Source organism: Oreochromis aureus, linkage group 3, assembly GCF_013358895.1.
Source record: "Oreochromis aureus strain Israel breed Guangdong linkage group 3, ZZ_aureus, whole genome shotgun sequence".
In the NCBI taxonomy this organism is placed as follows: domain Eukaryota; kingdom Metazoa; phylum Chordata; class Actinopteri; order Cichliformes; family Cichlidae; genus Oreochromis; species Oreochromis aureus.
In genome coordinates this window covers 43,054,211-43,079,019 of record NC_052944.1, presented here as the reverse complement: position 1 = coordinate 43,079,019, position 24,809 = coordinate 43,054,211, and the positions used below count along the sequence as shown (strand labels likewise).

The 24,809-nt window shown below is 38.1% G+C and overlaps 2 protein-coding genes across 2 annotated transcripts in view; one reads left to right on the top strand and one right to left on the bottom strand.

Annotated features, from left to right (window-relative positions):
- Window positions 1–24,809, top strand: part of LOC116333427 — a 493,334-nt gene that overhangs the window by 153,976 nt on the left and 314,549 nt on the right. The gene's annotated exons all lie outside the window — the stretch shown is intronic.
- LOC116312634 (RLA class II histocompatibility antigen, DP alpha-1 chain-like) lies at window positions 9,915–12,151 on the bottom strand. Its single transcript, XM_031730088.2, has 4 exons — window positions 12,043–12,151; window positions 11,711–11,959; window positions 10,681–10,965; window positions 9,915–10,424 (listed from the first exon to the last, which is right to left on the bottom strand). The coding sequence occupies exons 1-4, from the start codon at window positions 12,098–12,100 to the stop codon at window positions 10,285–10,287; spliced, it is 732 nt and encodes a 243-aa protein (XP_031585948.2). The 5' UTR covers window positions 12,101–12,151; the 3' UTR covers window positions 9,915–10,284.

Genomic DNA, 24,809 nt, shown 5'->3' with positions numbered 1-24,809 from the left:
GTGTTTTAATTCAAGAAAACAAAAACAAAGGAGTTAGATTAGTTTGAGGAACAGGAAATATTGCTCTGTCTACCGGGGCTGCAGCGACAGGAAATAGTGAACAGGAACTGTGCATGCCCATATATGGGAACTGAGTGTGTGCAGAAAGAACACAGAGAGAGATTTAACTCTAGGCACATGAAGCAAATGAAGCCTTTAAGAAAAATGCATATATTACTAATTATATGGTTTAGTGTGTCAATACAGGTGGGCGTCTTTCAACTTTGCAACCTTGAGTTCAGCAGCAGAAAAGTAGATTAAAAGAATTGGGAGAAAATAAGCCAGTCTTTGGCTCGAAATTGTGCAGCTTGAGCTCTTACTTTGTCCTTCACCCCGAGAAGACACGCAAAAGACAGTTAATCACCTGATGAAGACAGATAGAACATCGTGGACTTGAATACAGCAGGCAAACGACAGGGCCACTGATCCATTAACACTGATGACGACTGACGACCAGCAGCAGCATGTAAGACTAATGCAACATGTACTGTGAAAATACAGGCTGGGCAGTTGAACAGTGGGATAAAGAATTGTGGAAGAGCACTGGACATTGAGTGATATTTTGCCATGCTGGGACTTAATCTGAAAGAAAAGACTGTAAAGAAACAGAGAAGAAGACAGCAGCTGAGTTGAGACTGTGTTTGCTGGAGCTTTGAAGCCCGAATAGGACATTGTGCAGAGAGGACCAGTGAGAGATGAAGCTGGACGAGTTTGACTGCGAGAATATAGGATATAATTGGATTGAAAATTGAAGCCTGAACTCATGAATTGTTTAGGGATGTCCACTACAGCATAACAAAGAGGTAAACATTAGAAAAGGTAAGAATAATGAAAGAAATAATTGTCATTACCTTAATGAATAGAAAACACACATACAAATTGTTACATGTGAGATATTTTTGAAATGAATCAGAAGTGAGATAGTTTGAATCTAAAGCTCAGTGGTGAAATGCATAAATTAAATATGAATATATAGGATGCAATGAAGAAACAGCTTACACGTAGTGTACATTAACATGAATACATCGCAAGGCAACGAAGAACTCAATGAATTAATTTAATGAAGAAGTAGTTTACACCCAATTAACATAAAATGCAGGGAAGAACACGCTTACATGCATGGCATAATTGGTGTTTCTGACCAGAGACAGAGAAATGGGTTATTTAACCACTGGTGATAATAATGAAAATGTCTTAGTTTTGTTATTTTCAGGAGTAAAGCAGACTTGGACCGGCTCTCCACAGCAGCAGTCGGAAGAAAGTTAGAGGTTAACATCTATGGATAAGTTAAGGCAAGTTTCTGGTTGAATTGTTCACAGCATGATGTGTCCAGGAACCTGAAAAGCAAGCCCCAGCTCCTGGCTGAAGACCAGGAGGCGGTAATTTAAGGTGGGAAATCAAAATGTGGGTTAGTAACTCGGGAAAAAGAAAACTGACTGCTTAACTGGAGAGTTGGGAAGAAGTCTGGGAGACTGTGAAGCCATAGATGCAAAATAACATATACCCATACACACACAAACAGAAAATGCATTAACCTTATAAAGACAAGCTCCTGAAGCTTAATGAACAGATATTGATTAAAAACCTGGCTAAGAACATAAGCATATGCAATGAAGATCTGCTTGCTGCTTGTATGAGAGAGAGAATGGTGTGAATGGTTCATAAAATAGATGGAAAAACAAAAGAAAAGTGTCTATAAGAGTGACTCAGGAGTGCTCTTGCACTGATTGATCAAAGTAAGTGATTAGTATAGAAAGAAAATGAAAATAATTAAATAATGTGATAAAGTTTAAACATGTATTTCTTTTGCCAAGTTAAATTGTTGAGATATGGCTGAGTATGGAAAAGTTTGAGAGCTTGTGTGAATGTGGACAGAGGAGCTTGCTGTGTGTGTGTGATTGAGGCCTTTAAGGAGGGGTAGATAGTTCAGAGGTGCAAATTTGATTAGGAGGTTTATAAATTAGTGTTGACACATTGTTGTAAGGTGTTAGGCTGAATCTGAGTATGGTAAAGTGCTTAACCGGGGTTATTGTTGTGTACTGAAACGGTGTAGCTTTTGGCGAGGTTTTCGTGTGTTGAATGGGTGAAATTTAAGATGGTTTAAGATTTTTGGGGCTGTTGTTTTTCATTTTAATAGAGGGAGTTTTGATAAATATGGACAGGTCTAAAAGGGCCCATAGTTTTATAACAGTGCACTTAGAAAAAACCTGTCAGGTGATTTTGTTTTGTACTTTGATGAGCTAACAATCAGCTCTCTTTTTTCTCATTTTTGCTCTAAGCAGGCCTGGAAGAGAGTGAACTGACGGCGCGGACAAATTACCAAGTAAGGATTGCAGCGAGTCAATCCAGTCAAAAGTATAGAGAACTATTTTCCTAAAAAGGAAAAACGAAATAAAACAAATGATTGAGCTCATTTTGCTGATGTGGAGCATCTGATCACGTGCGCAGAAGGCTGCAGATCAGCAAAAATATCATGTGTGAATGCATGGGAGTGAATGTGAGTGATGGGACCAAGAGGGAAATAAATAAAAGGTTGACAAACAGGACAAGTGGGAGACTTAAATCTGGGGATGCTGATTTTGGGATATTGATGTGTGCGTTGAGAAAATTATTTATTGGGGTTGGATTATGTTATTACATTATAGGATGCTAAATGCTAAAAGGAAACATTGATGTAACTTAAGTTACCATGAACGGAGGGGACACATGATTAATAACTGTTCTGTGTAAGTTTATTTTGGGTTATAACACAGGTTGGATCATCAGTGGAGAAAGTGAGTATAAAAGGTGATGTTCTGGTTAACACACAGGTTTTTGTTTCTAGGACGTTTCAAGGATGCAGGCTGTGGATGGAGCCAAGAAAGGATTTGACATGATGATTAATTTGATTTCATTCCTTAAATAAACACAGGTTTGAAGGTCCGGAGCATGTAGACTTAATATGATATGACTAACCTTTTTAAGGCCCTAACCTGAGTGAAGGATTTTGAGTTTGTAACACATGAGATGTGTCACAAAAAGGGGGGAGTTACAGGATTTAAGGTTTAATTTGAAAGGGGTTTTAAGATTACTTGATGATGTTTAGGTTTTTTGATAATTTAGGTATGGTAAAACTGAGGCAGAAAGTGTTATTTTCAGGTTATTTTTGATTTCTAGAATAAGAGGTTATAATTTAGGCGTGCACATACAGATATGTCAAAGGAAAATTGTATATATGTTATCAGCTACATGAAATGTGTCTACGTGACGCTTACCTAATAACTTATGTGATGATAAAGTTGTTTACCGACTAGCAGCTTGCTCTCTTCTTGAACCTACAGACTTAGAAAAGGGAACTTCAGCTCTGAGTTCTGAGAATAACTCTGGTATTTTTATAAGTAGACAGGAAACACGTCGAGACCGCCGTATAGGGCAAATGTGTTAGAGCTTGTAATTAAATGTGGGCTTGAAAAGAGGAAGCAAATTTGGTACAGGACGTACTTGAGATGATCAGATGAGAGAAAGGAGAAGAACAGAGCACAAATACACCGAGTTGTTTATATTACAAAGAAGATCAAAAGCTTGTTAGACACAGGTTATAATGGAAGCATAAAAGGGATGAGAGGAACTTTACATAACATAGAAATCCTGCAACAATTAAGTAAATTGCCCAAACACAGTGTTCAGACCGGATATGCGCTACCCGTTAAAGGGGCGAAGAAATCAGGCCTAAGTTTGAAAAATGAAATGGGTTAACTCGATAGAGGATGTTTCCAAAGGTAGAGAAAATAATGTAGGACCTTTTACCAGGAGAAAGCCAATTGTATTTTTACACTTTACAGTGTGCATTGAGGGAAGTCAGGAATAGTTTAAATTAGGATTGAAAAAAAAATTAAACTAGGTGAAAAGGGGTGTAGCAAGTAGATTTAGGGCAGTTCACAGCCTGGCGTAAACGCAAGGTGCTGTCACACAGCTTAAGTTATTTGGTTGATTTATTTTATGACAAAATAATAAGGAAATATTAAAAATATATACAACACGTTGAGAAGATCTCTTATGTTATATTTTAGTGTTTAACATGGAAGATGCCTCTCTGGAGCTTCTCTCCTGATGCTACTCCACCAAAAGAAGTTTATTTATAGAGACTATGTCAGCTCCCAAACAGACAACAACAAACCAAGACTAGCAAAAACAATCTGAATATAAATAATAATAAATAAAGAACAATACAGAATCCAAATCTGAACCAAAGAACAAAATAGTGAAATGTGGATTATTGGGTTTTTCTCTGTATATATGAAGTATTTGTAATGTGTATCTGCTAATGAAGGCTTGTAGAGGCCAGTTTATACTCACAAACGAGTGCTCAGCCAGACTGAAAAACAGGAAGCTTTAGTGCACAAGGCATATTAATAAATATAGACACAAAAGAGGAACTCCCCATATAAACAACGTTCAAAAATGTGTGAAGTATAAAGTACCGAAATAACACTATATAAGTCACAGCTGATGATTCTAATGTTAGAGAGCTCTTGCAACTGGCGTCTGAGCTGTGCAGAGGTCTCTCTTAAGACAGGTACTTATGTAGGTTAGCATGAGGTTGAGTTAATTTATACACAATGCATAACTGTGCTTGTTTAGAGTTGATGTTCTATCCAAGAGGGTTTTAAGCTTCACTGGTGAGAGTGTCCAGGTGATACATGTTGAGCGAAGATGAGAACATAGCAGGTGAATTGCATGCACGCTACAAACACACATGATTTAAATATAGGCCAGGCCAAAGGCCTGGACTTGATGCAGCTTTCAACTTTACAGCTCCTAACTTGCAGGAATGGCGGGGAGTGTAATGAATGAATGCAAAACAAGCTTACAGACACAAACATGACAGGGGTTTATTTTACAGGGTAAAGGTGGACCACAGGTTGCTTTGTTTCTGCTTAGCAACGAATGAGGTAAAAGGTGTTAAAGATAAATATGCAATAAGTGAACAGGAAATGTGTAAGGGTGAGCCGGGTGAAACAAAATGTTGTAGATAATGGAAACTTGTCTAACGGGCATTAACAGTAACCTTGGCATGTTATGTATATGCTTGAGGCCAAAAGAGGCGTAAAACCAGATAGAAAACTTTGAAGTGTGCTTTTTAGCAGAGTCAGGCTGACATGGGGATGGTGTGTATTTTACTGGGGTGGTGTTTAATAAAATTAAAAGCGTTGCTCACACACATAAAGAGTATTGAGATTGAATAAAGTTAATATAATGGATAGAGCCCAGAACATGACAATACATAAGTGAAAGCAAATGCACAAAATAAAAATCTCTTTGGGCTCTGTTAAAATTTCTTTAGTAAAGTGTAAAAGGCCAAACCTAGGAAGTTCGGCAAACAGGAAAGTTCCTTGAGTATCAGGAGTTAATAGTCAGGAAACATTTCTCACATTAACGCCTTATATCTGACAAATCATTGACTCATAGATGCAGATAGATATACAAGTGCACATACATCCAGATGTGCATTTAGACATTAAAAGTGTAGAGACATGTACATACAGATTGGCAAACCGGTACAGAGTCTAGCTCAAGAGCTTAACAAAGTAGACGTGGCAGTAGGGTTTATCATTTTGCCTGATATGATATTGTGAATCAACTTTGAATAATGACAGGAACCTGAGATGAACACAGTAAGTTAGTAAGGTGTAGCAGAGAAAGGTTGTTTGTTTTCTATCCCTTACAGGAGAAGATTTCCACTAGAGAGGGTCAGAGCGAAGGTAGTGGACCTGGGAATAGTGTAGTGACGTCTTTGGAAGACGTCAAAAGGGGGAATTGTAGAATTATAGGGATTATTTTACATAACCATCATCTTATCATTGCATTAATTATCATTTCATCAAAGTGTTTATTGAAGCTGCTGGCATTATGTTATAATTTATATTATAGGGGTTATTATAATCAAATATTAACATTTTTATTACAGGTGCAGTTATAACTACTTTAAAATGATTGAGTTAAATATATATATATCATAACTCATATGCTGAGTATATTGATATAGTAAAATAGTAGCTGAGCAAAGGCCTGAATGTATTCAGCTTCTTGTGGTATTTGAGTTTGCTTAGTTACAGGTGACGGAAGGATGTCCAGTCCATGGTGACCTCAAAGGCCTTAGGTCATCACTATATTCGGAAGAGTATGCCACAAGGAGGAACCTCTATGTTGCATTTAATTCTTAAAATACATGAATGTTCTGTACATGCAAATTATGTGCTTGTAAACGCAAGAAGGGGCGTTACAATACCCTGATGTTATAAAAGCAATCTAGAGTGTATTTTGGGTAGAGATGTACAACTGTTTTGCAGTTTGCACCTCTCCACGCTGCGTGCATTCATTAAAATCAATTGTTTGAATGACCTCTTCTGGACCATCATTGTTTTACTCTCGTCCTCAATTTCGAACCCGTAACAACCACCATTCACGGATCACATTAACTCGGTGGACCAACACATCAAATTCACTAGGGAGGATATGAAAAGTGGCAGGCTAGCCTTCTTAGACTGTGAGATTTCCATCAGTAATGGGGGACATTTAAAAGGTGATATGTACCTTTGTGTGAAACCTACACATGCGGATCAGTATTTAGGGTTTGACTCTCATCACCCACTGGAGCATAAACTGGGTGTCATCAGAACGCTACAACACAGAGTGAACACCATCCCCACAGACACAGCAGCCAGGGAAGCAGAAGAACATCGCATCAAGAAGGCCCTGAGTAAATGTGGTTATCCCAGCTGGACTTTTGTCAAAGCTGGAAAGGCACCTAAAGAAGCTCCAGCCGATCCAGGAGAGAAGGACAACCACTGCCTAAGCAAAAACCCGTAGTGATCCCTTATGTATTAGAACAGTTGACCCAAGGATTGGGTCCCCCGACACAAACAGAGTAACATAGTGTACGATGTTAAATGCCAGGAGGAAACCATCGGAGAAACCAAACAACAATCTCTGGCGAAGCGAATGGCACAACACAGAAGAGCTACCTCGTTAGGCCAGGACTCTGCAGTTTATTTACACCTACAGGCCAGTGGACACTCTTTCAATGATGAGCATTTACACATCCTGGACAGGGAGGAACGCTGGTTTGAGCGCAGAGTCAAGGAGGCCATTTACGTGAAAAGGGAAAGACCATCTCTGAATCGTGGAGGGGGCCTAAGGGTACATCTTTCGACATCTTACAATGGTAAAGCTCAGAATAGATCCATCTGTTTTTTTTTTTTTTTTTAAAGACACAATAAACTGCATGTATACTTTTGATTTTGGTGAAAGTTATAAAAAAATCCATAAAAATTCCCTATCTAAAAAAAGTTTACTCTGATTTGATGTTCAACAGGAAAGAAAAAAAAAAGTTTTGTGGGGTTTTTTTCTGAAGTGTATGTAAATACAGTGGAACCCCGACTTACGAAACTAATACGTTCCCGAGGGTCTTTCGTAAGTCAAAAATTTTCGGAAGTCGAAGCACCCACTGCGCGTTTTGAGTGAGGCGATGCTGAACGATAGGCTATAGGCTAATTGCTAACTAGAACAACAATACGTCGTTCAAGTGGAACAGCGAAGCGCAAGTACGGAAGCCAAGGGGTTGTCACATGATTCGGAAGGCATTGTGGGCATTGTAGGCTCAGCCAATCAGAGCCAGCAGATTTCGTTATTCGGGCATTTTGCCGTAACACGGGCAGAAATATTGCCGTTCAGTGCCTTCGTAACTCGAATTTTTCGTGAAACGGGGTATTCGTAAGTCGAGGTTCCACTGTATCTGATTTCAAGTGTTTAGTGAATCCTGGTATGTGGGACCCCCTGACAATGGTTTTCTGGCATTAACTCTGGATGAACGTAGTCAAAGATGAGTATGGGCCGACTCTGATCAGCTGTTCTCAAACAGAGAACCCAGAGTTTCTTTAGCCAGTTTTCTTGTATGAGTGTCAGGTTAAAATGCACATGTTTGTTTGAAGAAAATCTGAAAAATATCACTTTCCTAATGTCTTCTTTGTTACCTTAAAATTATGTCTGATTTGATCCAAGTGACTTTGGTAACATGATCCAGCCTAGTGAAGCTGCTGGAGTTCGAGGAAAACTAAAATATTTTTAAGACTGCAAAACGAAGGAAAGAAAAAAATTTACTACCACAACAGCTGGGATTTGAGGGTTTTTAAACATGTCTGAGGCTTTTGTCTAAACCCAGCAGTATGAGAGATACATACTACTTCCAGGCAGTGGCGGTCCTAGCCTGTTTGGCGCCCTGGGCGAACACTCCCTCTGACGCCCCCCCCCACACACACACACACACACACACATAACAGATATTAAGGTATGTACATTAACATAAAACTGTTGTCGGAACCATACTGAATTTCACCAGAGAAACACACACACACACATATGAAGAGAGAGAGAGGATGCATAGTATGCAAACAGCTACCAAGCAGCCATAATAATTCGTCATACAGTGAGAACAGGACGAATCAACAATTGACAATGACTAATTAATATTAAAAACTGTAACATAATGTATTGTTTGGAGTTTAGTCTGTTACTGTTACCATTTTTACCATTTCTTCTTGGAGCAACTGTAACCCACATAATTTCCTTAGGGATTAATAAAGTATTCTGATTCTGATTCTGATTGTTTCAGGATGACCTGCCATTATCCAATGACACATCTGCTTACCTGTATCTTTTGCTCGTTTCTCCTCCTCTTCTTTTCTCTTTTTTGATGGCTTTGAACTTTTCTTGTCCATCTTCCATTGGTTTTAATTTTCCACTCCAGTATGAACACCCATCCCCCAACCCGAGGATCACCACAACATAACCTAACAGACCTACACCTTAGTTCACAGATTCACTTTGTCTAAGGTGTATTTCTGGGATTTCGCACAACCCAGGATTCATATGAATACATAATGGGCTTGGATTTACAACATTATGAATGAAATCTGCTCTACTTGGAAGCAGCCGGCCCCCCTTTCCTTTTGACGAGTTGTGTGTGAGACTTTAAATCATCAAACTGTAAATTATAAATTTTAAATTGTTATTGATCCCTTTACCCCGAGTCCTAAAGTGTATATTTATTTTCTTACTCTTCTTATATTTATTGTTTGTTTACTTGCACTGTTGTAACTGGAGCCTCGTCGTCTCCTCTCTCTATATACTGGACTGTATGTAGCGGAGATGACAATAAAGTTTACTTTGACTTCAGCAGCGAGCAGGCGCACCGAGGGCTCTCACGCTCACTTTTCGCGTATAGAATTTCGAAAAAACATCGGTGCAATTTATAAGTCTGCATCATAATGTCTGGTGTTTTCGTGTTTGTTGTTTTGTTTTTATTTTGTTTTATTTTGCAAGTTGGTTATTAGATGCTGCTCCAGCCAGCCAGAGAATCCCCCGCATCCCCGCCCTCTTCTCCCTGTGCCGCAAGCAGCAGGCACCTCGCAAACGGAGGGCGCCCTTACTCCCAGCAAATGGGCGATAGAAAACCGATCGGTGCCTATGCCATTCCCAATATGCGCTGGCATTTTTTTTTTTTACGATGCCGCCCCGGGCAACCGCCCGTGTCGCCCGTATCAAAAACCGCTACTGCTTCCAGGTGACTATTAGATATCCCACATTGCAATGCAGTAGTGAAACACATAACACTTCTGGACAGTGAGTGAGGCAGCTGAGATCTAACATCAATAAATCTTAAATCTAAGTGTATAATATAAGGTTTCTCTTTGCTAGAAGTGTTATTTATTGCTGCATATTACTCTTAACTAAACAAATAGTTTGGTCTTTTAGGCTGTACTCATCCAGCAGATCACACATGTATCATTCAGGTGATACTGATGATTCATGAAACATAACAAAACAAAAATACTGACTCATGTTTACAGGTGAGGATTTATTTCAAATTCAGGTTTATTTACATCTTTCTGAATCATATAGATGGAACTGAAGGCAAAGATAGTGAACAGATAAAACTGAGTTTAAGAACACTTAAAAACACAGATGGATTGTTTCAGACTGATTATGAAGTCACTTTGGGATAGCTTTCTGATTGGTTAATATTACTTGTCATTTTTATGCTACTGACATTTTAAACTGAATCTGCTTAACAGTGTGAAAATAAAGTGAACTTAAGGCTCCATGTAAACACAGCCAGGTTCACATGAATGAAGATCAGAGAGCAGAGCAGCAGCCTTAAATGACATTGTCTACACAAGCACTGATGACATCATCAACCCCAGCCAATCAGATCCATTTGTTTGCTTTGAGGATGAAGAAGGTTCCACCTGCAGCACCGAGCACGCCGATAATCACACCGAGTCCACAGAACACTGCAGGTCCAAAACTGGGCTTAAGCGTCTCAGGCATCCCGGACGTCTCCACATCTGGAGGCAGAAACAGACACACAACACAGAAATCCTTCAGACTGTGACCTGATTAATTACAGCTCAATAATGTGAACCAGAAACATCTGCTGAAAACTGTCAGCTGATTAACTAAAGTCAGCTGTTCAGGTTAATACTGGGCCAAGGCTTTGTGAAATCTGCAGACAGAAACACGAAGACATGAACCTTCATAATTATGCACTATTGTCTCTGTATTAAAGTCTGTCTCATTGGTTTAGATAAAAGCTTTTCTCACTATAGGTCTTAATCAGTGGTTTGGTCAGACCCAGATGTTCCACTGTACAGCTGTAGACGTCTCCCTGCTGTGGGATGAACTTCAGTCTGGCAATCTGGGTGAAGGTTCCATTTTTGTTGGGATAGGGATTGTTGATGCTAGATCCTCCAGTCGTAATCCGTCCGTTTTTGGTCCAGGAGACTTTGACAGGAGCAGGATAGAAACCAGTCACATGACAGATCAGAGTGTTTTTGACTGTGAGCTCCACCTCGTCTCTGGTGTAGATCATCACACGTGAGGGAGCATCTGTACACAAACACAAGTCAGTTCAATGATGGTCCGCAGAGTAGAATATCTCTTGTCTTATTCTGAGATAAATTACTCCTTCAATTAGCCTGTCAGTTCTGTCACCATGGAAACACAACAGAGTTTTAAATGAAGAAACTTCAATGAGAATGTATACATGTGATAAGATTCCAAAAAGCCACATGGCAGTGAAAAGGTCAGTGGGACCCATATAGAAGCTCCTGCTCTAAACCTGAACTGAAAATCTTGAACTTTTGGGACTTGAAAGTGTTAAAGAAAATCTTCAAAACAAATAAATGTAGAGGTTTGTGAGTTAGTAATGGTTTGTACTGGGAAAGTATGGAACATACAGTATGATAAGAGGGACACCCCTATGTCAGCCAAATATATAATTTGTTTAATATACTGGGATATTTATACTTGAGCTATTTTTATGTACTATAGCTATTTGTTCCATTTGGTTACTTTGTAATATGTTGTATTATTTAACTTAGTTTAGTCTGCTACTGTTCTTGCTGTCTTGGAGAAAGTGTGACCATATCATTTTTTCTGGGATGAATAAAGTATTCTGATTCTGATTAATGAAACCCACCACACGCCACATAATTTATAACCTAACCTCATTAATCATATGACACTGATGACAAAATTTACATCAAAGTAAATTTAAATTTAAAACTTCAGTTGATTAATGTAGCTTGTATTGAGTGTTGTTATTAGTTTGTGTGTGCCGGTATGTGTTTACCACGTTGTAGAGGGTAGTCCTTCATACCCGTCCGACTAAGCTGCAGTAACTGTCTGCAGCCATATAAATTAGACACAGCTGTTTCATAAGCTCCATCTCCGAAGCTGATGAGTTGAATAAAAGGTGGCTGAGGATAAACATCCACCTGTTTCTCAAAGTCTGCGTACCAGAGTTCTTCACGATCCAGTCCAAACATGACCCCTCCATGAATGTATGAACAGCCAACGACATGAATGTCTGTATGTAGAGCTGAAACACATTAATGGAATTAAATGCTGATAAGCTGATCAATAAGCAGCTGACTGTCTGTCAGTTCAATGAGAAAAACTCACCATCAGCAGAGCCACAGAGCACACAGGAGAGGAAGAGGAGCAACTCCTTCATCTTCATCAGCAGCTCTCACTGATGCATAGAGTTAAACTGTGAGTCTGTGAGTCTGTGAGTGAACTGACAGAAAGTGCAGCAGCAGGTGAGCTCTAACACACAAACAGCCAATCACAGAGCTCACAGCTCGTGATGTGATACAGCCTCTTGGAAATAAACATTCCTGTTCTCTGTAAGTCATTCTGCAATTTAAAAAAATACATCAAAGTGACTTTATTTGTATCATGTAGACAATACTTTGCAAATTTTGAACTAAAACTTTTAAAATATATTTCTGTAAAATATCAAATAAATTGCAATGTCTAAAGTCATTTAGAGTTTTCAGATTGAATCATCTCCAGAATCAGACACATCAGAAGAAAATCAGATGTGTCTGATTTTCCATTTCTTAGATTATTTGTAAAAGATAACTGATTCATGAGGTAACATGTATTAATGTGCAGCTAATATGCAGATAATGACTTTACTTAGATAACAGATCAATGTATAAAATTTGAGATGTAGTTTAAGATTAAAGAACTGACTTAAAAGTGTTTTACTCACTTCGATCATAATAAATGTTGATGTGTCTACTCTGTCCCTACCCCTTAGAACTTTATGGACTCCCATTTTCCTCCGAGATTAGACAGGTTTCTTCTTATAGTTATTAAAATAAAATGTATTTACTTTATTAAGTGGAACAACAAACATGTGTTTAGATCAAAGACTGTACATTAAAGATGGATGTAGTCACTGTGGTGTTACTGGTTCATTTCTGGAATTAACATAAACAGATGTCAGCAGAATTAGAGATTATCAGGAAGGGCATGATGAGATGATTCTGAACAGGTGTCGAAGGACAACGCCACCTGGGACTAGAGAAATAATTTCAAAGAAAGATAGAGATAAGCAAATGAAGCCAAAAGCCCAAGAATTGGCTTCATTTGCAAGGCAAAAGTCTTGGGATTTTGCTTTACAAATTAGCTTTTCACTTACTTCCATGCATCAGGCCCTGATGAGTCACCAATGCTAACTGTGGAAGAAATTCTGGATCAATTGATAGGCTCAGACAGTAAAAAAAGATGGAACATGCATGGCTTTTTTGGAAAGGTTGCATGAGAAAGCCTCCTCTCTTTAATAATGAGTAGCATCTGAAAAATGATATGGTGTAATAGAGTTATGTGAAACAGTATTTACCCCTTACTCATTTCTTCTCTTGCATATTTGTCACATTTAGATGTTTCATATCATTAAAAACATACACTTTAAAAAAATAACCCTAGTAAGAAAAAAGTGCAGTTTTTAAATTATATTGAATTTATTAAGAAAAAGCTTCAGTTTCAATGTCACACCCAGGCCTCATCACTGCCAGACCTGCTGAAATCCATTAATCCATCCAAACACCCACCTTTCTCATCTATATAGTTTCTCCCAGTTCTGCAAGCTGTTCATTCTCATGTATGTGCCCCACCCTGCCTCCCTCCTTGTTTTCAATACTTTAACTTCTTCACTTCTATTTAGTGCATGGAGATCTGCAAGGCCCGGGAGCCACCGCCAGTCCCCTTAGAGGCCTTCCCCAAACCGCAGCTCAATTCATGTCCAAGCATTCACCTTTACCTACTAAAATGCTGTCAAACCTAACATGAGGATGTGGGCCCAGCTAGTGAAACAGAATCTGTTTGACAAAGTGAAGCAGTATAAATATCTCAAAACCTCAGCACATCATGTCATAATCTAAAGAATCAACTGAGAAACAAGGTTAGTGACATCTATCACTCTGAAAGGGTTTCTAAGGCTCAATGACAGCCATCATCCACTTAAGTAGAAAATCTGGAACAGTGCTGGAACTTCCCAAGAGTTGCCGGCCTACCAAAATTACTCCTAGAGCGCAGCTATGACTCAGCCAGGAGTTTACAGAAGAACCCAGGACAACATCTAAGTGCCTGCAGGCCTCACTGGGTTCAGTTAAGGTCAGAGAGACAAAGAGTGTCTACTTTATTTTCCCATGACTGTATTAACTAGCATTAACAGTGACAACTACTTTCTACAGTAACAAGCAACATGGAGGCTGTTAAGCAGCTTTCATAAAAATACAACATGGCTATTCAAGTATGTTTTCCAATACTGGTAGGATCATCACATTATACAGATACTTGGGTCTACAGTTAACACACTGCTCTTTTTTAGCTGTTTGACAACGTGAACAATGCTAATGAAGCACCAGGAAGTTGACTGCAGTTTCCTTAATCAGTTAAACCCCAATGGATTTTCTGAGGTTCCTGCTCGAAAATTATATTCCTGAAATGAAAAGAGTACTTCTCTGTAATACTCATTCTGTAATTCATTTCAGTTTTCTGTGGTTACACAGTTCCTTGAACCTAAACAATGTAAGCATGTTACAATGTTTTGGCACTGTTTACTTGATGTGGATTTCCTTGCAGAGTGGAATCAGTTGGGTTAGGTTTTATTTCAAAGGTAGTCAATGTGACCAATGTTTGAGAAACGTGGTAAGATGGAGGATTTTTTTTTTTTTTTTTTAATCTGACTAAATGAGATAAAACAGTAACACGGGTCAAACAAGTTGTTAATTATTCTTTTCCCAATAGTTTTAACTTGGTATGTTTCAAATCAGCAGGGAGGAGAGGTTTTTCAAGTGAGATTAATAACATTTTATAGTTATGCTTTGAAGTTACCATATCCTTGTGAGTTTTGTCTTTACTGATGTATTTTCTTTATGTTTCAATGATTTCAAAAAGTTCTAAATTTCTATCAGTCGCCTTTTACACTGATGATTGTCTGATATAATTGTACAAAATTTATACAAAGCTCCTCAGATACCCCTGAAACTGCTGAGCAAAAATAAACACTAAAAATACATCACAGTCAGGATTCACAAACTCTTCATTCAACTATCCAAATGAATCAAGGACAATTTGGTCACATTTCACAGTATTTCACTAACACTACAGAAGAAATATGATTCAGGACAAAATTAATTAAAGCATATTCACTGAATTTTGTTTTAGCACCACAATTACTTTTTACTTAATTTTTAAGAGTAAAACAGTCAAACTTTGATTAAACATTTATAGATGAGTTCAGCTATTCACAGTCTGTGAAAGACTGCACTAATCTGAACAATGCTAATGAAGCACCAGGAAGTTGACTGCAGTTCACTTTATTTATTTCCTTTTTCTGTGGTCACACAGTTTCTCCAGCCTACACAATGTAAGCACGCTATATCCCACATCATTTTAATTCAGTCTAAAATCTAACTAGTGTACAACATTAGACATCCGTCAACCTTACATTTATACTTTTCTCATCATCAGTAACACAGGACACAAAACGATGCTTCTTGTTCTGAGCTGGGATAGGCTCCCTCCACTTCACAACCCTGAACTGTACAAGCAGAGAAGGGATATAAACATACTGGTCTTTTTGAAAGCAAGAAAAAAAAAAGGTCAGCACATGATTAAAGTTGTTGATAGCTCACCATCTTATTGTCTTATTTTATGATGATCACTGGGGGCAGTCTGACTGAACTTCCTGGTTTTCAGTCCTCTGATTGTGTTATGTAAACAGCAACAACATCTTCATCAACATCTAAGTCAAATGATAAAAAAACAATGTGATGGTGATTGTATACTGTGGTGAAAATAAGATGTAAAGCAGTTTATTCCTTGGCTGAATCATAATACTTTATTAATCCCAGGGAAAGTAAAGTAATGAACAATTAAAAACGAAATAATCCAGTATATTACAAAATATTACAAATTTGAGGACTTGACATTTTGTTACATTATACAAATTCGTCATTCGCTCTCTGCACACAACAAGCTCTCAGTATGCGTCAAACCAGTTTCCTGTCAAGAATTCATGGTGATAATTTCTGCCTTACTTGCTCTGTTATAACACACCTTTGTACCGTTGTGTACAGTGTTGTCGACTGCTGTTTTTTTCCCCCAAAAATGACCTCCGATAAGAAAGGCTAATCTCGGCTATTCAATACCGAAGAAATTTCAACTTTTATGAATTTAAATTGCAAAACTCTTAGCTATGTCTTTGATAAAACCTCTGTAACTTTGCTCTGCTTCACTTTAGCAGCATCAGTTTTTTTAAAGGTAACGTTCATGTGTTGATTCATGGTTTTCTCCCATTTTTGATCTACCTGGAGCATATTTTTCTGTGTTTTATCGTCAGTTACTTTGACACAAAGACATCTGCTGCGATAGCTGCACCTCTGAAGAAATCTCACAAATGTCAGCTTTGTTTTTATACCTAGGTAGATAACACTGAGGTTGTAATTGGAGAGATACAGTCAATTCACTTTGAGCATGTCATTTTCCAGCAGGAACCTCAAAAGCCCTGGGGCTCTACATGTCCAATGAATCGAATCAAATCAAATCAAAACAAATCAAATCAAATCGGGACCTTTTGAATCAGAATTGAATCAGTTGGAGAAATTAGTGACAATACCCAGCTCTAATTATAACTGCTCACTCTGCACAGCTAAATCTACAGCTTCTGTTTAATATCATGTGACAGTGCTGTGTGTTGTTTTTTGTTGGAATGGGACAGTAGAGAAACAAGTTGGACACAGGCGTTCAATATTGTCTCGGACGGCGTAGTTTTTTTAGACACCTGGACACAAACTGCTCCAACTCTACCACTGCACTGAGTGCAAAAATAGTTGCTTAAGGGGTCAAATTTACCAAAGCGGCTAACTCCAGTCTAGTGTACAATAAGATTAAAAAAACTGATCCTCACACAGAACTGTCTGTGAGGTTGACATGATTGTCATCAGTAAAGTGAACATGGAGCAAATTTCATCTTTTGAATGAAAAGTGACAGTTTGATAAAGTTTCCTTTTGAATGAACAGACTTCCATGAAGTTCATGATTTTGTGGATCATGTCTCATTATTCTGTCCATCATGTTATTAAAGTGAACTCCAACAGTATCATTTATAATGTTGATCAAACTGTTTCCGCTGATTGATGACATTTTCTGACATCTATTATTAGATGAGTAGAAATCCTGTTTTCTATTCCGACAGTAAATGAATGAAAAGCAGCAGAGAAGCAGCAGAGCTGCTGTCAGTCCACAGTAGAGGCCGATCCTTCCTCGTCTCTCTGTGTTTGATGTCTCAGGTTTTCTCTCAGGTTCAGGACAATCCCTCACTGCTGCAGAGACACAAACATCTGAGTCTCTCACATTCATTAAAAACAATTACACTAACAACACATCAGTATAAGTTGCATTGGTAATGAAGGTGCTGAAATCAGTTTGTAAGTATTTGTTGTTAATTTGGACATTGACAGGAAAAATCATCCATGCAACGATCTACAAAACATTAACTCAGAAATAATCCTATGAAACAACTGAAACAACTTTCCTATGTTTAAAAGTGCACCACATCACATACTCTGAGACACCCACTCAACTGACGTTGAGTCGACATCTTCCATAATCTGTGTTGACAGAGAGTCTGGACAGTTGAAGTCTGATTCGTCCTTCTCTGAGGGCGTCTTTGTCACTCTGGACTCGTCCTGACAACTTTTCATTCTGAGACTCTCACACCTCAACACCTTCATGAACACGATACAGGACAAAGTGTTTATGACAAGCTATAAAGCAACAAATGTTGGAAAGAGATTTAGTGGTTGCATCATGAGCACGATACAGAATGAAATCTATATCCTCAGCTATCTTGTAACAGTAGATAATATTAGTTTTGTTGGATCTGTCAGGTTTGGTGGTGAACATCCACTCTAGTGTGATGTTGTGGTTCTCCTGGAGGTCTCCCGGAGGAGGTCTGTGTCATGTTTCTCAGCATGTGATTGTGTTTATTTGTTAAAATAGTGCACAGCCACTCAGTGGCAGTCTTTTCAGCCCGACTCTCTACAGCTCAAGTATTCCTCTGCTCGCCCCTCAGGCTCCAACAACCTGCTAAAACAGGGAGAGCATAATCACCAGATTGGTCCCAGCTGCCCTGCCAGCCTCCCTGGCACTGCCCCCTGAACCCACAGCATTTTACACGTAATGTAAATTTTTCCTTTTCATGAAGGAAAAACTTCCCAAACTGATTGACTGATGACAGGAGAAATAAGCAGAGTGAAGTAAGTGTTTCCTGCTCATCTCTCTCAGCTTTTCAATCTCACTGTACAATGACTTCAGTTTACTAACACTTACTGTATACTGGGACAGCCTTCTACTGATAAATGGAGATAAGTCAGTGTTGTAAAATAATTTGAATGTGGATTATTCAGTTCAGTTCAGTTCAATTCAATACTTTGTCCCACAAGCGGAAAATCTTTTAGCAGCAAGGGCAACAATACAAGTAAACAAAACAATAATAAAAACCCATAAGACCGTTATTTGCCATTAAGGAGATGAGATGCGGTGGGGATAAAGGAAACCTGGAGTCTTAGAGTTCATTTCTATAAATATATAACAAATAATGATATAAACTATGACTACACTGGAGCACAGTTTTAGCTGAACAGTAGAAACATTAAAGCTCCTCCGTGTGTAACAGCTAAAGCTACAGTGCAACATAAAAACTGGTCAGAAGTCCTTCAGGATGAATCGTGATGTCAAGCTGAACACAGTTGGAGAAATCTCCTGTCTGATGCTTCACTGGTGGCCCTTGACTGTAAGCAAAGACATTTAAATCAAACCAAACTGTGACTTTTGGACAGACTTTTGGTCTTCCTCAAAGGTACTCTGAAATGACGGCCAGAGGGCAACAAATCAAACTCACTGTGAAGTGGATGATTAAAACAATTAACAATAGAATGAGCTTTCCACAGCACATGTTTGTTATAAATGACCAAAAGTCCATCTTACCAATGCCCTGAGATTTTTCTGGCAGTTTTTACCAAAAGTCCTAACTGATTCTTGTTCTTCAGAGTTATGTTACAAAACCAAACAGCAATACAGGAAGAAATAACAGATTCAATAAAACTTCTGTAAAACAAGGACAACGTTTCAGATGAGACATTCAAACATCTCATTTTCCTTTGCTGTACTTGTTTGTACAGCCTTGCAAAGTTATGCTGACTAACTCTCTCCACCATTAAAAATAAATAAATAATAAAGATGAATTAGACTGAAAAGTCTGATTTTTTGCCACATTTTCTTTATGAGCTCTCTAGACACACACACACTGAGAAGTCAGTGGTCTGTTTTCAGAGAAAATTCATTTCCTCCTTTTACTTCTAACTCCTAATCTGACTGAATCTGCTTTTTGGGCATTGTTCTCCACCTTTGAAGAACCACAGATGTGTCATGTGAACTTTAAATGTTTAAGGAGGTGATGCTGGATGAGACAGAGTGAGAGAGAGGAGCAGACTAACTAGTTTAATTCGAGAAAATAATTTATTTGCAGGAGAATTAATGAAGACTTCATAACAAAGCTGAAGGCCTTTGGTGTCTGATCATGCACAGAGTGTTGGGGTTAATGTTGTTTCGAGGAGTTTTGTAATCTGTTTCTCAGTTCCCCCTAAAATAGAAGTTGTGTGTGTCATGGCTACTCTTTATAAACGTCTCTGTAATGCGAGTGTTTTCTGTGTTATCCAGCTGTCAGGGTGCTAGGTTTTCATTTGTTTTAAGTTTAAGCATCAGGACATTTATTTCTTTCATTGAACTCAGAATCTGTCTCCACTGATTATTTGTGTCCTGCAAGCAGCATCTTGAAACCTGAGTTGGACCATCATGTCTCATCATATGTTCCAGCTATCAGAGTTGCCATCATGTAGTTCAAAGTTCAGACTGGATTAAAAACAAGAACAAAAGTGAAGCATCGGGAACAAACATGAGATTACTCCAACCGTCCAATCAGAGAAGCAGAAAACTGACGCTCGTGTTCAGCTCAACATCACGATTTATCCTGCAGGACTTCTCTCTGACATGTTTTAGGTTCCCTCTGAGCAGCTTGTGCCATCTACTGATATGTTTGAGTATTGCACTGGTGGGTGTAATAATAAGGGGAGTGCAATGAAGCTGGTGCTGTAATACATTTTTAAAGACACACACAGCAGCGACAAATTGCTGGTATCTATTTTTCAGGAGTCATTTACAGAATGAACTGCATTTTCATTTAAACATTTATTTCTTTTTGCACATTTTTAAACATCAATAGCAGGTAATATGGGAAATATTTCACATTTCTAAATCTATGACATAGATATACTTATAGAAATGAACTCTTGAAATGTAACAAATAATGATATAAACTAAAAGAGTTGCGTGGGGGGGGGGATAAAAGACGAGCTGAGATGTCCCAAGGGCAGAGCTGGCATGACTGAACTGTTATGCTTGATGTGTGTTGGCTGTCCTGTGTCCATGCAGTAATAAGTAGCTTGACCACAGCTCTGACCATGCTGGAGACTTCTTTTTTATACACAGAAAATTCCACGACACGGGCCACGAAGTTTTTATCTCTTCAAGCAGTGAAGATTATTTGAATCTGAATGACTTTTACATGTATACACGTGTCAGAACTGCAAATGCAGATGGGACGCATTTGACTAGTGATGCAAATGTTACGTAAGGCCCAAAACGGCCTCCATACAAGAAAGTAGTAGCTCTAATATTGACCAGTAAAGAACCATCACAGACATACTGCAATGGGGTACACAAGATTTATTTTTTTGCTCAGAGTCAAACTACTGGCTGAAGACAACTCTGGCCAGGAATCCAAGGCCCAAAGCCACCATGGTCAGGGTTGTTAGCCTTTTCAGGCCAGGCGTCAATCGAGGTTGGGTCTCCACATCAAATCCCGGGGCTTCCACTTTCGAGCTGAAACTTCCCTACAACTTGTCCAGTTTCCTTTTCATGGGTACAGAGAGTCTCCAATCCAGTGTTTTTCCTCCCGGCAGATCCACACAAATCCCAATTAAAATGAGTCCTCACTCCAACATCCTCAGATTATTTTAAAAGCAAAACCAGGCCAGGTTAAAAATCTTTTCCTTTAAAATGTGCACACTTCATCCTGGAGTCTCCGAGGCTTCCCTTCAGTGTCCTACTAAAAAAAAAAAAAACCCCAACAACCCCCCTTCCTGTTTCCTCTCCCCTTTATAGAGAAGGGTTCCAGTCCTCCCCAATCAGCTGCTCCCTGTACTCAACTCCAAATAGCTGGCAGCTAGTAGAATCTCCACTCCCACATGGGTGTGGCCCACACCTCACACCAAACACAAAGAAACACCAAAGTATGCAATTAATACAAAAAAAAAAAAAAAAACTAAAGTAATGCCAACCAAAAAGTTTAGTGTGGGATTCTCTCCATCCTTTTCCACCATGCTATACTCCGCAACACAAATGTTGGCTTCATAAATTATCACGCTTTTGTATCAGATTGATATAACTCTGAGACAAACTTATAACTCAATCATCGTACACATATCCATATAATTATAATCAAATGTTTAAGCAAGGCCAAGAATTTTAGATTTAGTAGCGAGTGTAGTGATTTGATAGCGATTTGTTTTTTCAAGAAAAACTTTTGCTTAATGGTGTTGACTGGGGTCTAAAATTTGTGTGGTTGAAAGATGAATTTTCTTTCATGACCGCATTAAGATAATGTCAGCAAGCTTGTTTATTAAAAAAGGTTAGCATATCACCTACTGTCATGTTTGCACAAAAAAAAGAACATTAAAAAAACTACACCATCATTTCGTATTCAGGGAGACACGTTCAGCGTAACTTCTGCACACAACATTGTGTTTTTTTTCTATATCATACATAAAAAGTAATATCAAGTTGAGACTAATTAATATATATGTGCTGATCTTGTTTGTTATAATGCTATATGGTTTGTCATTTTGTTAACAAAATAAAACCTATTTCTGTATGTTTTGAAAACAACTTTGATTTATGTAACAATGATAATAAAAGATAATACATGAGAACATAAATTTCATATTTATTTTCATTTTAGTAAAAACATTTAGCAAGAACACAAAATGTTTATCTCAAACACCAACAATAAAATTTCTTTAAAAAAATGAGTTCAACTAGTAAGTAAGCAGCACCACCACCACCACAACCAGCGGCACTGGCAGCAGCGGCAGCACCACCACCACCACACCACCAGCACCAGAATGGGCAGCAGCAGCACCAGCACACCACCGGCAGCACCACCACAACCAGCAGCACCACCACCACCACCACCAGCAGCAGCAGCACCAGTGTCAGCAGCAGAATGACAATTTGCAGCAACACAGTATATGTAGCAGCAATATTCAAACAACTATACGGACCATTTCCATCAGCTTTAATACAACCAGCAAAAGAAACATCATAGTTACACTGGGCTGCAGGGTAAGGCCTCCAAAAATATGTAGATGAAAACCATCTGCAGTGGTCATCTAATCTTGCTGCCAGTTTTGCTCCTTCTTGCCTTAAATATATCTATATCCATTCTGTGGACTTCTCTCTGAAAGGTTATTAGCAGGTTGACCAGACCCATCACTGTATTTTATTTGGTGGTTCTGAAGACTTTTTTTAATTATAAATTTATGGTTTGCATTCAAAACCTATCATTAAATTTGCTGTCTGTCTCCAACACGACAAGAGTCTACTGATTGAACCAGTTGTAATAGAAGTTCTGAAATAATTGGTTGATCTCTTAGGTAAATAACTATAGTCTTAATTTCTTCAATTTTTCTCTGCAGTTGCTCATTAAGCCTGGATTTGTTACAATTTGTGATGTGATTTTTTGCTGTTTGTTTTTTGTTGTTGAATAAACACAAGCTCACCAGTAGCAAAATAATTCATACTGTGTCATACACTTCTATGATTTTTGCATCAGTAATTTCTTGAGCCTCGGGTGAATCATTCTGTCTAAGACACGATGGCACTGTGGGAAATGTTTCACCGCAACTATGTGCTTCAAAGACAGGAACTGGAATAAGATGGCTCACACTGACAGGTGTACTTGCCTGCACAGTCATCAACTGCCCGTTATAAAAAATATATTTAAAAGTTTTTTGCTTGCTGCGTCTTCTCTTCCTCTGTTTGCCGTGCAACAGATTTTCTTTGTCATTGTCGGAAATCACTACTGTAAATCAAACTCAACTTTAGTTCAAGGCCTTAGTGTATCAAATATCACACTGGATTATTTGACTTACCATTTAGGAAAAGGTTCAGCTCTTGAAAAATTTCAGTTTTGCGCAGGCCTTTCAATGTTTCACCTTGCAGAGATTATGCTAAAAAAATGTTTTAAAATAAAAATTAACACCACAACAGCAACTTAAAAAACACAGACACACACAGAGATCATTGTGAAGTTGCTGGAGGAATGTTCTCTGAAGATGGAACAGGGCCTACAAATCACATGTTTGGTGGAGAAAAAAAAAAAAGAAGCTTTTTACTAATATGGAAATAACAGTAGAAATAAAAATTAAAACCAACCAAGCAAGCAAACAAAATGAGAGCTCTACTTACTGAAGGCCATGTTTCTGTGAATTTAACTAAATGGGTGTAGCAAAGAACATTACTGACAAACGACAGGAAAGAACAATAAAGCTCTTTTTCTCTAAACATTTGGATCCCTAAAATATTCCGTTTAGTTAACAAGAACATGACCGAGCAAACGTGACAGGGGGCTGGGGGGTGGGTGATGTCCTTACATGTTCATATGATCTTTTAAACTTGCATTTCTGTTGTCATCATGTCATGTTAAGATTTGACATGTAAACTAACCCTTTAAGGCGCACCATAGAGCCAATTCCACCAGAGCTTATCTTTATCTTTTTTTAAAATTTTTTTAACATGCTGTAGAGCCATTTTTGGGAGCATTTCAAGTTGCTACATAAATGCAACCATTATATCCCAAATTTTAATAATATGTGTGCATCAAGTCCATAGTAACTACACAAATAATAAAAAAAAAAAAAGTGCAATAAACTCAATTAAAAAAACACAAAAAGAAAACAACACAACATATTTCTAGTTAAAGAAATTTTGGAGGCATATCCCTCAAAACTGTACATGCAAAAAAGTTGCACAAAATAGTTTCCAAACACAGGAAATTTCTTTTGAGTATGGGCAGAAATCTGTGCCATCAGAAACTGAATTTGAATGAGTTAAATTTGAATTTGAATTGCTCGGATTGAATCTGAATTGTAACTTGAATAAATGCTTTTAAAAACTGAATATGAATTAGCCTAATTTGAAATTCAATTTATTGGTTTGAAAATGATCATCACTAAATTGAAATAGAATTTTATATTTTGAAAATGAATTCATTTGCTTTGAAACCGTATTTTATCCTTTAAAAATTTAGCTCTCGAATAATTTCAAACTCACTTCTCACCATTCAGTTTCAGTTCTACAATTCAGTTTTTTGGGACTTACATTCGGTTCCGGTTCAAGCGCAGATTAATAGAACTACGTTTTACTCGCGGACTGAAAGTGTTACTGACGGGAATGAAAACCTGACATGATGGCAAGAATTTCAGTCTCTAGATGTGCAAAGCTGGTAGAGACATACCCTAAAAGACTGGCAGCTGTAATTGCAGCAAAAGGTGGTTCTACAAAGTATTGACTCAGGGGGCTGAATAATTACTCACACTCCACTTTTCAGTTATTTATTTGTAAAAAAATGTTTGGAATCATGTATGATTTTCGTTCCACTTCTCACGTGTACACCACTTTGTATTGGTCTTTCACGTGGAATTCCAATAAAATTGATTCATGTTTGTGGCTGTAATGTGACAAAATGTGGAAAA

What these genes read in the sequence shown, in the direction of transcription:
- LOC116312634 (XM_031730088.2), bottom strand. Translation starts at nt 12,100, where the DNA reads ATGAAGATGAAGGAGTTGCTCCTCTTCCTCTCCTGTGTGCTCTGTGGC. An exon ending in GCTCTGTGGCTCTGCTGATG is followed by an intron (nt 11,960 to 12,042) that starts GTGAGTTTTTCT and finishes AATGTGTTTCAG; the next exon opens with CTCTACATACAGACATTCAT. An exon ending in GGACTACCCTCTACAACGTG is followed by an intron (nt 10,966 to 11,710) that starts GTAAACACATAC and finishes GTTTGTGTACAG; the next exon opens with ATGCTCCCTCACGTGTGATG.